The following is a 15,280-nucleotide window of genomic DNA, read 5'->3' as shown; positions in this document are numbered from 1 at the left end:
GATGCTATGGCTAGGATGAAGACCATGGTATCAAACTACATGGCTTAACACACCCATTAGGGCTAGCAAAAAGGGCTATATAACGCTATATCATGCTCACTCAGTGAGTGCTGTTTGTTTCTCTCTCTCCCTCTGTGACTTCCTTTTTATATTTACATGGACTATTGTGGACCTTGTTGAAATGCAACTGATACTTATTGGTCCTGGTTTTGTTACAGTGCATAAGTAATATGCCTTTCAAGTTAACAGCCAATGACCTTAATGACTATTCGAAGTCTTTTGGCTTATATGTAGAATCCGTGTTCAGATTTCTGTGTTCTGTGTTGATTTTCCATTAATTATATGTATTTATTTATATATTACATGATATTACATTTCAGTATGCATTATTAAAAGCTTCATTATAAAGAATAAATTAATCGTGATTAATCACAGCAGAATTCTGTGATTTATTAATTAATTAATTTAAATAGTTAGAAAGCACTAAAGCACAGGCATACATGTAGAATGGATAGTTTTTTTTTGTTATACCATTCACCTTGTACCATTCACTCAAGTAGTTTATGGTTATGAATCTGAAATATTGTGTTGTCAATATTGTGTTCACTATATCTAAAAGCATGAATACAGTATGGATAGTGTATGGTATAATCCCATTCTACTACATCTTAATAGGTTTTTTCATTTACAGTACATTTACATTTACATCTACTTTATTAATTTAGCTGGCACTTTTTTCCAAAGGGACTTACAGATGAAGACTGACATTAAAACTACACTGTAGGAAGTAGGCCTCAGAGTATTGATAAATAGTACCTTTACATACAGTACAATATGAATAGAGGATGATAGTGTAGACGCTCAAGTGATAACCAGAAAAGTCATGAAGTGATTTTTATCACCAGGTTTTATCGGACTAGACAGAGTATGTGGTATAAGTCCATGGTGTTGCACTGAATACAGAAACCCATCAACTCACAATCTTGCCCCTCTCACTTTTCAAAATCGCACTTCTTGAACACAATTGCCCTCCTTGTGTCTCCCCACCCAGGTTTATGGATGATTGGCACAGCGGGGCCTGGTAGCTTCGAGTGGTGACTGCAGACTGCCTGGGGTGTCGTGACCCCATCACTTGAGCCACCTCTCTCTCTGTGAGGCCCCAAGGCCCAACATGGACGACACGGACAGGGACAACAGGACTTCCCTGGTGCGGGGGGCCAAGGACCTGGCCAAGGAGGCCAAGCGGCACGCCGCCAAGAAGGTCACCAAGGCGGTGGACCGTGCCACGGACGAGTACGCCCTGCGCTCGTACAGCCGCTTCCAGGACGAAGAGGACGAGGACGCCGGCGGCGGAGACTATTACCACCAGGGCAACTACACAGGGCAGCCGGCCAACGACGATGAGGGCTCCAGCGATGCCACCGAGGGTCACGACGACGAGGACGAGATCTACGAGGGCGAGTACCAGGGCATCCCCAAGGACACGCCTCAGCAGCGCGACGGCCAGGTGGCACTGGGCAGGCCAGTGTCCGACGGCATGAAGGACCGGCGCGAGCTGGAGACGGAGCGCCAGGCCGACGAGGAGGAGCTGGCGCAGCAATACGAGCTCATCATTCAGGAGTGCGGCCATGGACGCTTCCAGTGGCAGCTCTTCTTCACGCTGGGCCTGGCCCTCATGTCCGACGGCGTGGAGGTGTTCGTCGTGGGCTTCGTGCTGCCCAGTGCAGAGACCGACATGTGCGTCCCCGACTCCAGGAGCGGCTGGCTAGGTAAGTATTGGGGGATGGGGGAAGTGGGGGTGTGAATGAACTGAACAGGCAGTGTGTGATTATCACTGCATAATTCCAATATAATTATGCAATCATTATGCATAAGACGAACATTACGTTTTAATCAGCATTAAATGAGTTTTGAGAGATACAAGAAGCATGATGTCAGTAATATATCACGTTCAGAGATAATTACTGATTTACTTGGTAATAATTTATTTAATTTAACTTCATTTAAATTAATTTAAATGTTGTATAGACACAAGTTGGCCTTTGAAAATGTTAGAACATTTTGTTTTTGTGTTTAAAGCGTAGCTGCTTTTAAGATTTAGTCTGTGTGAAGCACAAGATTGAAACAATAGAAGAGTTTGGATGAAAAGCAGACATGGATTCTGAAGATTGGTTGTGGGATTGAGTCCAGTCATTTGATCAAACTAGCGTCAGATCAGAGGGCATTAAACTGATGTTGCCCAGTGCTTAGAAGTATAAATTAATTAAGACCACCAGTGCCTTGCTCTCTCTCTTTCCCTCCCCTTCTCTCTCTATCACTCCCCTTCTCTCTCTATCACTCTATTCCTACAGTATCTCTCTCTTTCGTTCTTTTATGCCAAGCTCGTCCTGGGGGAGCCTTGGGGGCATCATGTGCCATCCTTTGCCACGCTCTGCTTCCACCTCTTTTCATGCTCCCTCACTCCCTTTGTCCTCCCTCTGTCAGGGGCTTTTAAGACATAATCGCACGTGGCCGGCTGACCAGAGCCACCAGAGGAAGGTCCTCCTCCCCCGACCCCCTCTCTCTCGGGCCGCAGATCACCGGACCGACCAGGCGTCACAGTTTTTTTTTTTTTGAGGTCCCGATCGCCCACATGTAATAAATAAATAAATGACAAAACACAGGCTCTGAGACGTGACAGTGGATCACGTCCCCCTCCTGTTTGTTACCAGTGGAGCGTGAAAAAAGAAAAAGAAAAGGGAGAGAAGGGAAAAGAAGAGAAGAGAAAAGGAGAGAAAAGGAGAGGAAGGGAGAGAAAAGGAGAGAAAAGGAGAGGAAGGGGAAGACACGCTTGCTGAAAGAGTGAGGGAGTTTGGTTGTGTGCTGTTCACAAGTGTGAGATCCATTCTTTCTAATCTTTGCCTCGGTCCCCTCCCAACCTATCTCTCTCTCTCTCTCTCTCTCTCTCTATTCTCTCTCTCTATCTTCTCTCTCTCTATTTCTTTCACTCTCTTCGTTCCCCCCTCCATCTGTCTAATAGGTCCTGCAGGGAATTATTGCTTTTGTTGTGGCTGATGGTGTCATCGTCGCCAGCTTTCCCCCCTGTGTGCAGCGCTCCAAACGGCACGCCTCATACCCCCCTCCCCGTCACTCTGCTGAGAGCGAGCTCTCCAAATTTACAAGCATGACTTAAGAGAAATAGACACAGTTTTTTTTTTTTTTGTCAGATCCGTCACTGAAACAGACCAAAAGCTGTTCTTCGAGCCATTCCAAATCCGTTTTTGTTATGTCTGGCAGCTGGTCTTTTGTCTTTGAAATGCACCAGAGTAGCACTGGCTCCACGGACCTCCAAGTGTTTTGCCCGTGGTGACTTGTTGCATAATGCGTATAATGAGGACAACAAGTGCTTTAACACTTCATTAAAATTTTAGGCTCCCTTTCTTGTCCCTGTAGTCCATCGTTAGGAGACAAGTAGGAATGGTTGTTACATATTTTGAGGTTTATTTTATATACATTTAGGTGATAGAGACACAACAGCTGATATCATCAGCCTTTAAAGTGTCAACATGTACTTTAGTCAGTCCACCTCAGACAAAGCTGCCTGTGTATAGCTAAAGATAAAGAATTGTATCTACCGGTAAATATCCACTTTGGAATCAAACACAGTGTCCATGTAACTGCAGAGTTTTAAAACCAGATCTCTCAGACAGTGTGAGATGTTCCTCTGGCCCGCGTCTGACTTTGGGCTTTGGACTTTGGTTCTGGTCGTTTACCTTGATGAGATGACCGCGGAGACGTGCCTAATCATGAGGGCCGTGTGATTAATATGACCTCTCCTAATTGCCCTCTGCCTTTACTCTCTGTACTCAATTATGCCATTGGTGAAGATGGCCTACTGAGCTCTGGGGCTCCGTTTCTGCCAGAGGAGACACCCCCCCCCCAAATAAAAACGTATGCTAAACCACAAAATCCCTGAAGTGTTTGTGGGATACTGCAGTGTGGTCAAACTGTGTTTTCCGTTTGGACCTCATTTGTCTTGGGCCCAGAGTAGTATTCTTCATGAAGGTGTTAAAGGTGTCTTTGTCTGTTAAATCACTTTCAGGTGTTTTGCTTTTGATACCCCCATCCTTTACCTCTGCTCCCTTGGAACCATTTTGGATCATTCTGTTTTGTGATATGTAGAGAGAAAGAAAGAGGGAGAGAGAGAAATCGTGTGTGAGAAAGACACAGAGAGAGAGAGTTTCAAAAGCCAACATTTTTTGTCGTGTTTGCTGCTCTGTTTCAGTATCTTGATTCACAATCACCTTAACATAAGCTCAGCTGGCTCTGTGCATCACAGAGATTCTTTGATGAGCTTCAACTGACCTGAAGTGAACTGATGCAGTGATTGAAGTGCAAATGCACCTATTCTCCACTCTATTAGTTTAGTCTACTGATTTCTCTGTGACATTACCTAGACAAACTGTCGCTTGAGGCTGCCTGTGGCGCGGGTCTGTCTGGACGGTCACTGACCTGGTGTGGACTTTTGCCAAATCACTAGGCCGGTGTGGTGAAGGGGAAGAGGAGGAAGAAGCTCTTTTTATCTAGATTGTTTTGCTCAATTGGCTACGAACCACTTTAGTGCTTTTTTTCCCTCTTTGATTTTTTTCCCTCTTTCTTCTGCAAATAAGTTCACAAAACGATCACGATTCTTGTACCCCCCCCATCAGCGAGCTTTTATAGTTAATGTCCCATATTATTATTTATTCCCGCCTGCGTGGAGTAATTAATTCACACCAAACCACACAAGCACACACACACACACTCTCTCACACACACACACACACACACACACACACACACACAGCACACACATAAAGTGTGTTTTGCCTCAGCTCTGTGGTGTGTTGGTATGTCAAACTTTACTTTTTAACCCAGCAGTGCCATCTCGGAGCAGAAATAGCACAAGTGGAAGGAGATGGGGAAACAAGGCGGGCGGCGGATGTAACAGCGTTACAGGAGAGCGATAGGGATTTGAATGGGATGGATGACTAAAACGTTGATTGAATTACAAAATTGAATTAGCGGCTAACAGGATCCCATAGGAATCTTGCATGCTGGAGGGGATGGTGGAGGAGGAGGAGGTGTGTGTGGTTGGGGGGGGTTACAGGGGTGAGATAGAGAGTGAAGGGGGAGGGGGTGAAGAGCACTGGGAGAGGGGAGAGATAGAATGAAAAGAACAGATAGAGGGAGAGAGAGAATGAAAGGTAATAATGAGAATGAGAGAAAGAAACAAATGGAAAAAGGAATGTTCATTCTAGGATCTAATTTCATTGTGATGCATCTTACAAATGCTTAATATGATACAGCAAGTATGTCACTCAGGTCAAAAATTCATCATCAAATAATATATAATTATATATATTTGCCGTCCATGGTGGAATCCCCCAGTAACGCACACAGATTAAATCTTCTTGAGCATGTCTGCGGTTTCCCACCCGTGTAGCGTGGTCCTGCAATGCTGAACACAAGTAACTAGCGTCCATGCCACCCGCCTCTGTGTCAGAGCGCATTGTGTATACAAATGAATCATCCCGTAATTGTTTGACATTTCAGGAGAGATTGAGGCAGATTGAAAGTGATTTTGACCGTGATGAGGTGGACAGGGATGAGTGTGATGATGAGGGCTTCACGTCGGGATTCTGGTAGGCTACCCTTGGCTAGCCCCACTGTACACTTTTCACACATTCGGCTTCAACTAGGAGTGGACATATAAATAGACATTAACACCACAAAGGGAGTTCGTGTGGAGACAGAGAATACATTCTTTCTGTGTGCACACATGCATTTGCTCTGTCTCAGTAGTGGACATGTGTTGCTGCCTTCTGCAGTTCACTGGCACTGTGCTGTGTTGTTCTAATCACTGTCACTGTAAGAATGCTAAAAAACACGGCATTAATGCACTTCATTTTTGTAACCTTACCTGTACTAAAACCCAGTGTTTGACATCTCTGTGTGTGTGTGTGTGTGTGTGTGTGTGTGTGTGCGTGTGTGTGCGAGCATGAACAGAGGCACTTCTCCGCTATTTCCTACACAGATAATAAAAGACGCATTGTGTTGCAGTCTTTGAGTGAAAGTGAGTGGATTTGAAAAAAAAACAATCTTGGATTACATCAACTGTATCCCCAACAGCATCCAAGTATCATATATTATCCTTTCACTTCTAATTATCTGATAATGTGGAGTGGCAAAGCTTAGACTCTCTCTCTCTCTCTCCCAGTCCTTATCACAGTATCTTCTATCATCTACATTTTTATTTTACCATCTCTGCCTCTTCCCGCATCATTTCCTGCAACCCCCACACCCTTCCCTCTCCATCTCTCTCTCCCTCCCTCTCTCTCTCCCTCTCTCTTTCTCTCCCTCCCTCTCTCTCTCCCTCCCTCTCTCTCTGTCTCCCTGTGCGCTAGCAGCCAGCTGGCAGTCTCTCAGTGCTGTGCAGACCCAGGGCAGCTGAGCGTGCCTAAACTGCAGTGGAATCTCATTGCACTACTGCAGAGATTATTTCAGCTCTCTCGTAGTGTGTGTGTGTGTGTGTGTGTGTGTGTGTGTGTGTGTGTATGTGTGTGTGTGTGTGGATATCTGACTGTAAGCTGTACCTGCTGAATTAAATATTGGCTTGTAATTCCCATCACCAAACGGAGCATAATTTAACATGCAGGCGGTTACTGTCTGTTGTGTCGCTCTAACTTTCATCTCATTGCATCCCACCGCACTTGCATCAGCACACACACACACACACACACACACACACACACACACACACACACACACACACACACACATATCTGCACAAAGAACACATACCTAACTGGTTTTATCCATAATGAATAGGTTAGGCGGTTATGGCTGGGTACGTAATGTAATATGCATGGCAGTATTTGGGGACACCTTACCTAATGTGCACTGTGAGACTTTGCACAAAGCTGTGTGAAAAAGCAAAGTGAGTGGCCAGGCCAGCGCATGAGCTGTTTAAACAGTCAAAGATGAGGCTTTGCAGGACGCAGTGGTGGTGGTGGTGGTGGTGGTGGTGAGAGGCGGGGTAAGACCAGGCTGCTGTTAAATAGTTTTCTCACTCTCTGAGGGAGAGAGAAAGAGAGATAGATGGAGAGAGAGATGGAGAGATGGATATGTGGAGAAAGGGAGAGAGAAAAGAAAGAAAGGGAGAGATGGATATGTGTAGAGAGAGAGAGAGAAAAAGAAGGAGAGAGGGAGGAGAGAGAAAGGGGAGATATGGGAGAGGGGAGACAGAGAGAGAGAGAGAGAGAGAGAGAGAGAGATGGAGAAAAAAGAGGGGGAAGCATCAAAGCGTGAAATCAGAAACGAGGCTGTGATGCAGCTCAACGTTTCCGCCGCTCTCTTGGGTGCCCTCACAGGATCTGACAGCGCAACCCCCAAAAAAAAACGCAGAGCATCCTCTCTCTCTCTCTCTCTCTCTCTCTCTCTCTCTTTCTTTCTTTCTTTGTCATTCACTCACTTCCTCTCTCGCTCTCACTCATTTCCTGCCCCCCCCCTTGTTTATTCTTTTTTTTGTACTTCTCTCCTCTTTGGTGATCATTAAAGACAGTTTAGAGGCGAGGGAAGTTCAGTGTGGAGGTAGGTGAGGAATGGGAATGTGTAGGCTTGATTACTCTCAGTCTTTTACCGCAATCCCCATGCCTGCTGTTTTGCATCTCATTTGCCTAAAAGGATCTCCCTTTAACTTTTTGGACGTGATCCTCGAAGCTCTGTTGTAGGTGATTGTGTGTGTGTATGTGTGGGGGGGGAGTCTGTAATGGAGTCTGTAGTGTGTGTTTGTGAGAGAGAGAGAGAGAGAGAGAGAGAGAGAGAGAAGAGATGGAGGGAGAAAGCATAAGAAAGGGTAAAGATAAAGAGTGTGAGAGTGCACATGAGGGTGTGTGCAGTTAGGTTTATGTGAGTGTGTGCAGTCGGTGATGAACATGATGGTTTTCCCATCTCTCCGTCTCTCATTGTGACTCTGGGTAACGCCGCACCATTACGTGTGCTGTGTCTCCCCTGTGGATGGCTTTCGCAGGGCTTTGTGTGCTGCGGAATTGATGATCTGTCCTCTAGGGACCTGCTGAGAAAACACAATCACTTTTTGTCCTCTTCTCCCCCAGCAGCAGCACCCTAAATCACCCAGCAGCCCCCTCTTCCTCCCCCTCTTCCTCCTCCTCCTCCTCCTCCTCCCCCTCTTCTTCCCCCTCTTCCTCCTCCTCCTCCTCCAGCATCACACTGGCTCAACCCCAACACACCACTCCCTCCCCTGCTGTGTCATTGCTCCTCTCATCACCCCTGTCTCTTCCCCATTTGCCCACACCACACCACACACACACACACACACACACACACACACACACACACACACACACACACACACACACCTCTGTCTCTATCTCTCTCTCTCTCTTTCACGTACACACACACACACACACACACACACACACACACACAAACGTGCAAATACAGATTTACATGACGATTCACTCGTGTACACACACACACACATACACACACACACACACACACACACACACACACACACACACACACACACACACACACACACACCCATCATCTTGTCCATCCTCCCTGACACACATATGTACACTCGCATCACCCAACCTGTGGCCCCTTTATATATAGATCACGAATGACCTGAAGGAAAACAGCAACACATCAACCCCCCATGGTTCCATTCCAGCTCTCCATTAGAGACCAGTCAATGTGAGCACTCCAGTGTGACAGCCATTAAGTCCGCACTGCACTGCACCGCAGCAGGCTAACTCACCCACTCGGCTGTCAGTACCGCACCACAGAGGCTAAACTATCCCGCCGCACATTTACGTAGCGAACCCACTACGCGCCGGGCAAAAACTGCAAGTGTTGTTGTTCGGTGGGGGGTGGGGATAGAATGACATCATACACTACGGAGAAGTTTTACCCCTCTCCCCGCCCGCCGGTTTGGCTTGGCCTCTCCTCAGCCCACCCACTCACACACACACACACACACACACACACACACACAGACACACACTCCCTCCCCTCTGGTCAAAGTGGTTTTGGTGGCACCTCTAGTCTATAGCTCTGCAGTGCTTCAGCACCATCGTCACCACACTAAATCAACCCAGTGGCACCGGAGCGTGATGGTAGAGGAGGTCAAGGTCCCTTGATTAAAATAGCCTTGGAACAGTCCCCTCCTTCCTGCGCCCTCCTGCCGTCCTGCCGAGGACATTATCAGCTTTCTCCTGTACGCAGGACATTTTTCTTTTCTTTTTTTACTTCCTTCTAAAGATCATGGCACACATTCAGTCACTGGTGCAAAAATCTGCCTGTTCTGCAAAGGCAAATGTGGTTTATGTGTGTGTGTGTGTGTGTGTGTGTGTGGGTGTGTGTGTGTGTGTGTGTGTGTGTGTAGGTGTAGGTGTGTGTGTGCATTTGTTACTTAGACTGAAAGTGTGTGTGTGTGTGTGTGTGTGTGTGTGTGTGTGTGTGTGTGTGTGTGTGTGTGTGTGTGCTGCCTCCGAGTGTCGATTCCCAGTTCCCCATACCTCTCGGAGTGCTTTCTAGCCAGCGATTTCCCCTACAGTCTCAACAGAGCCCACTCTCCTGCCACACCAGCAAAACCACCTCGCTGTGATGTCCAATAACTGCTGTGGTTGCTCATGAGCAGCTGTTTGCAAGTGCTTGGTCACCAAGAGGGAATAAAGAGCTGCAGACTCTCCATTTTACTGAAGAAGTCGACAACGTGACGCAACATTATTTCAGATTTTTAACTGGGAACAAACCTCCAGCATTTTCTCGCAACCACTACAAAATGCTACCAAGCCACATTGCTTTGTCTCTGTGTTTTCTTGTCAAGAGTAAACATACGGTTAATTTTTTTCCTTAACCCTCATTTCCACCCAGAACTACGCACACTGTGGCCACGGTGGTGACGTCAGAAGGCACTCTGTCGCTGCTTTGCATCACCTGTCTCCCCCATGTAATTAAATTAATCAGATCGATTGCCTTTCCACTCTCATCAGTATTCACCCATCGCTTTTAGAGGAGCAATTCCCTTTGCTTTGCTGTGCCTTACTCAGGGAAAGGTTTTCTGCCTTGTCCACAGACTTTCTTTTACTCTCTCTCTCTCTCTCTCTCTGTCTCTCTCTTTCTGTCCCTTTCTCTCTCTCTTTCTCTCTCTCTGTCTCTCTCTCTCTGTGTCCCTTTCTCTCTGTCCCCTTGCGCATGCCTTTGTTTGCTCGGCGCAGTGATTCAACACCTGCAACCAAATGCTAATTGACCCTGAGCAAGTGTCCTGAGTAAATAAAAAAAAAGCTAATGAAACTCTGACAGGAGTCCTGTAGGCACAGGGCAGGATGGGGGGATATGGGGGCATATTATGGTCTTATAGGAGTCTGCCAAACGGGGGACGGCAGTCTGGGGAACACTTTTATAACTCAAAAAATGTCCTTCAGTTCGAAGACTTAGGACAGGCTTCTGTTTGATTCTTTGCTCTTCAGAATTACTGTAAGACTTTCACATAGTGTGAATAGGGCCTTTTTAGTGCTACTGCTTTGCTGCAGGGACAACGAAAAAAAGTCTAGATTCTGTTTTGTGGTGTGGTGTGGTGAACATGGCTCTTTAAGACAGACAGGTCCCTGCAGAGTTAATCAACAACTCATGGATGTGAAAACAAAATGTTGAATAATTGTGATGCAACACATTGCAACACATCTAGTGTAACAAGGGAGAAAATTGATTGATCTTATATGTAAAATGTGATGAAAAATTGCAACATGTTTTCATTTTCTTTTTGATTTCCTTTTCTTCTGTCCTTTTGGTTCTCTCCCTTTTCCTCTCTAATAACACTGATATTCTTTCAACTTTGCACTCATCTGGCCTCCCTGTGTGGGGTCTGTGTGTCCCTCTCCAGGTAGCATTGTGTACCTGGGCATGATGGTGGGGGCGTTCTTCTGGGGGGGCATGGCGGACAAGGTGGGCCGACGGCAGTGCCTGCTCATCTGCATGTCCATCAACGGCTTCTTCGCCTTCCTGTCGTCTTTCGTCCAGGGCTACGGCTTCTTCCTGTTCTGCCGCATGATCTCCGGCTTCGGGTGAGTCAGCCTGTGACGTGCCGTGCCGCACCGGACGGCACCGCCACTCTGCTCCGCCGTCTTCGAGAGCAGCCTAACTGCCCGCCGTACTGTCTGCAGGCTTTTCCTTTTGTCTCTGCTGCAGTTGTTTTGAGGACAAGGAATGGTGCAGCTGGTGTGCTGCTCCTTTTCCACGACAAGAGGTGTAATTCAGCAGAGGCTCCCTTCTTCATCCGAGCCTTTATGTAAAACTTATATAAGTCCTGGTTTATTCAGCTAGCGCCATGCGTTATTGATGATTTTTATCATGTGGTACAATAACAACAATATTATTATGGTGGATTCGTATCTCAGTCCTCACGGTTATAAACATGAGACACAAGGAGACAGGGGAATTTATTTCCCATGCAGTGGTCACGCCGTAGTCAGAGGCCTAAAGTTGGCTTTGTGTAGGAAACCTCAGATTAAAAAAGAAATATTGCCGGTGTGATTTGTGTTTATATTGTTTGTTTTTATTTACCAACTAGTTACTAAATTATTCATTTGTGAGGTAGCTGAGGTATTTAGGCTTAATGCCATGTAAAGATAAGAATCAATTAACAAATATTTAACAACAACTAACTAATATTTCATGCAAGACAAAAAAATATTGTATAGAGTGATAGAGTTATTTGGACACATCCAAATAAAACACAACCAAACAAAAGCAAATGAAATCCCTCGGTGAGCACGGAGTTAATACCATGGCTAGTCTGTGGTTTGATATTGTGATGAATGGCATGGGAACTCACTCCTATCATGTCTCCTCTAAACGAAAATGCCCAGCTTTTGCCTTAGATAATAGACTTTTTCAGCCAGACAATGCGTTACAGCTGCCTGCGATCGATAGCCCCTGTGCTGCTGTTTTTCTGCACTCCCACTATCTGCGTCAGGCCCGGACAGTGCCTCAGGGACACTAATTAAACTACTGGTGGCTCGAATAAAGATATCGGCACAATGGCGTTGGTGGACACTTGTCATTTGAAGGGCCTGTATTGTGTTGTGTTTTGAGGGGGCTTCTTTGTTGCGAGTGGGAGCAGGCAATGTGCTAATATTGGGCTCAATAGAATGGCAAATGTTAGCTTTACTAAATGGTTGTTTTAACAATAGGGAGTATTAATATGGGAATCTTACAGCCTTTCCTCCAGCTGTTTTCTACAGTGAACGTGAACGCATGGAAAAGCTATTACACTCACCATATTTGCATTATTCCTATTTGTGTGTTAATAATGCTGGTTTGTTAATGATGCACCACCCTGTTCTACTCAGCATAAGAGAAACGAAAAAATATATATATTAACATGCATACAACTAGTGCAAATCTAAATCTCCTAATTATCAATATTAGTATTTTAACAATTTATTCGACAATTAGCAACACACACTCAAATATATATAAAATATATGTTATAAAATATGTCATTTTATAGCGTAATGATAGCCTGACGAGCCAGACCCACATTAAAATGTAGGGTTTGGGCACTCACCGTTCGCAGTGCTCAGTCCGAGGGGCGGGATAATCAGTTGTCTTTCAAATTCCCTCTGCACTCTTAGTTTAGGAGTTGTCATTTTTCCTTACTAAGAGTAGGTCTGAAAGGCTTTGTGAATAACTTTTAAGAGAAAACTCCTAGCTAAAATCTTTTAGTGAAATTTAGGAGTACTCCTAGTGGTAAGATAAAAGGCTTTGTGAATACGGCCCCAGAAATGTAACAATGTTATATTGTAAAACAAAGCTTAATGAATTTTTACTAGTATATTTTATCCACTGAATGGGTATAGTGAAGCGTTTCATGTTAATTGCTTACTGGAACACAATATCAGAATTTAATGATCTGCATACAGTATGTTTTACTTGACTCCCAGTAGTCACCAGCACTTAATGACACATTTAAAGCATATTTTTCCATAATCATAGAAAACCCTGGCAATAAATGTCTCTAATTATCGCTTGTACATTCTGGAAAGTAAATGATGTGATGTTCTTTCACAACAGATTTGGATATTTGTGTGTCCTTATTTATCCAATAATGTAATGTACCTTTTTTTCAAATTTTCCTTCCAAAGAGAACAAATCATTCTTGAAGCTCTAAAGTAATCCAAGAGACTTGGCAAACAGCACACAAGGCACTAAAGGCATGCATTTATTTTAACTGAATTTGAATCAATATTCTGAATTTATATCAATATAATATGAGGACAAAATGAACATATCTAGTTCCTCATTATGATGCTGTTGCTACACAGTTTTTTTTTATTTATTCCAAACTCACAGGCCAAAAGACCAACGTTTTGTTTAACAAACCACCCAATAAAGAGGAAGACTGAACATGACAGGACTTTTAATTTGACATGCGAGTCTTGAAATTCCTTTCAAGTTAGAAATGGGACTCTATCAGCTTAGTACTGATTGCATTCTGCTAGTGAAACGGCCGGTCTCTACTCCACAGTGCGTGTCACTGATGCTCCTCTTCCCTCCGCAGGATTGGCGGGGCGGTGCCCATCGTCTTCTCCTACTTTGCGGAAGTGCTGGCGCGAGAAAAGCGTGGCGAGCACCTCAGCTGGCTGTGCATGTTCTGGATGATTGGCGAGATCTACGCTTCAGCCATGGCCTGGGCCATCATCCCACACTACGGTCAGTCACAACTTCCTGTCACACTGAACGACCAGTTGTGCACTACTGTCACTGCTGGTGTCAAAGAGTGAGATGCATTAGGCTACACACAGAGATAGTGCAGCTGTTATCAAAGTTGTTTTCCTAATAATGTAATATGATGTCTTCGTTCACTATTGTGTACTACAGTGGCTATAAAAAGTATTCACCCCCTTGGATATCTCCCCTTTTACTGCTTTTATAAATGGAATCTTGATCAATTTAATTTGCAATAAGTTACAAAAATCCTGTCCTTAGTGTCAAAGTGAAAGTAGATTTCTACAAAGTAATGTTAATCAATTAAAAATGTATAATGCAAAATAAGCGATTGCATAGCATAAATACTCACCCCCTTCAAGCATTTAGTATATGCACCTTTGGCCGGAAGTTTTTCTTTGCAAAACTGCTCAAGCTCTGTCAAGTTGGAAGGAGATCCGGTGTGAACGGCCCTTTTCAAGTCCAGCCACAGATTTTCTATAGGATTGAGGTCTGGGCCACTCGAGAACATTCACCTTGTTGTCTTAAAACCATTTCTGTGTAGTTTTCGCTGTATGCTTCGGCTCACTGTCTTGCTGGAGGGTAAATCTTCTCCCAAGTTCTTTTTACTTTTACCTTTACAAGCCTTCCAGTGTCTCCCACATGTCTTTGGGTGAATTTTAGTCAAGATGTAATAACTTTGCCACTCATCCATAGAGCTGTGACTGGTTAAAAACTCAGGCAATAGTTGTTGCATGCAGAGTTTCTCCTGTCTCAGCTGCTGAAGCTTTTAACTCCTTCAGAGTTGTCATAGGTGCCTTGGTGACAGCCTGCACAGTTTGTGGTGACAGCCTGCTCTAGGCAGATTTGCCATATTCCATTCTTTAATGATGGATTTCACTGAACTCCAGGGGACGTTCAGTGACTTGAATTTTTTTTTGTGTCCATCCCCTCACTTTTTAATAACTTTTTCTCTGAGTTGTTTGGAGTGTTCTTTTGTCTTCATGGTGGAATTATAGCCAGGAATACTGATTGGCCAGTGACTGGACTTTCTAGACACAGGTGTCTTTATATTATTATACTATACACATTCACTGCACTGAGGGGATCTCCATTTCATTAATTATGAGATTATTAGCACTATTTGACTGGACCGCTGTTGATTTAGGACAGTCACTTTAAGGGGGCGTGAATATGAAAGCAATCGCTTGTTTTGCATTATATATTTTTAATGTACTAACATAACTTTGTAGAAATTTGCTTTCATGTTGACATTAAAGAGGGGATTTGTAGAAATTATTGTAAAAAAGGCCAAATTAAATTGATCAAGATTCAATTTACAAAAGCAGTAAAGGGAAATATCCAAGGGGGGTGAATACTTTTCATACACACTCTATCTACTATGTGGTCCCACTGAAATGGGATACTAGTTGGATTTCCTATGGGTAGATTGATTAATACAACGGTTGTATAAATGGTTTTAAGAGTGGTTTAATGAAAGTGTCTATATCCGATTTGGAAG

The 15,280-nt window shown here is 44.5% G+C and overlaps 1 protein-coding gene across 4 annotated transcripts in view; it reads left to right on the top strand.

Annotated features, from left to right (window-relative positions):
• The window catches only part of sv2ca (synaptic vesicle glycoprotein 2Ca), a 40,572-nt gene that overhangs the window by 7,244 nt on the left and 18,048 nt on the right, over positions 1–15,280 (top strand). For all 4 annotated transcript variants that reach the window (XM_048243732.1, XM_048243734.1, XM_048243731.1 and 1 more), the window contains 3 exons: positions 1,052–1,769; positions 10,934–11,114; positions 13,613–13,764. In XM_048243732.1, coding sequence (XP_048099689.1) covers positions 1,172–1,769; positions 10,934–11,114; positions 13,613–13,764 — 931 coding nt within the window. In that variant the 5' untranslated portion in view covers positions 1,052–1,171. The remainder of the gene's footprint in view (positions 1–1,051; positions 1,770–10,933; positions 11,115–13,612; positions 13,765–15,280) is intronic.

Source organism: Alosa alosa, chromosome 5, assembly GCF_017589495.1.
Source record: "Alosa alosa isolate M-15738 ecotype Scorff River chromosome 5, AALO_Geno_1.1, whole genome shotgun sequence".
NCBI lineage: Eukaryota > Metazoa > Chordata > Actinopteri > Clupeiformes > Clupeidae > Alosa > Alosa alosa.
This window is presented reverse-complemented; position numbering and strand designations above follow the sequence as displayed.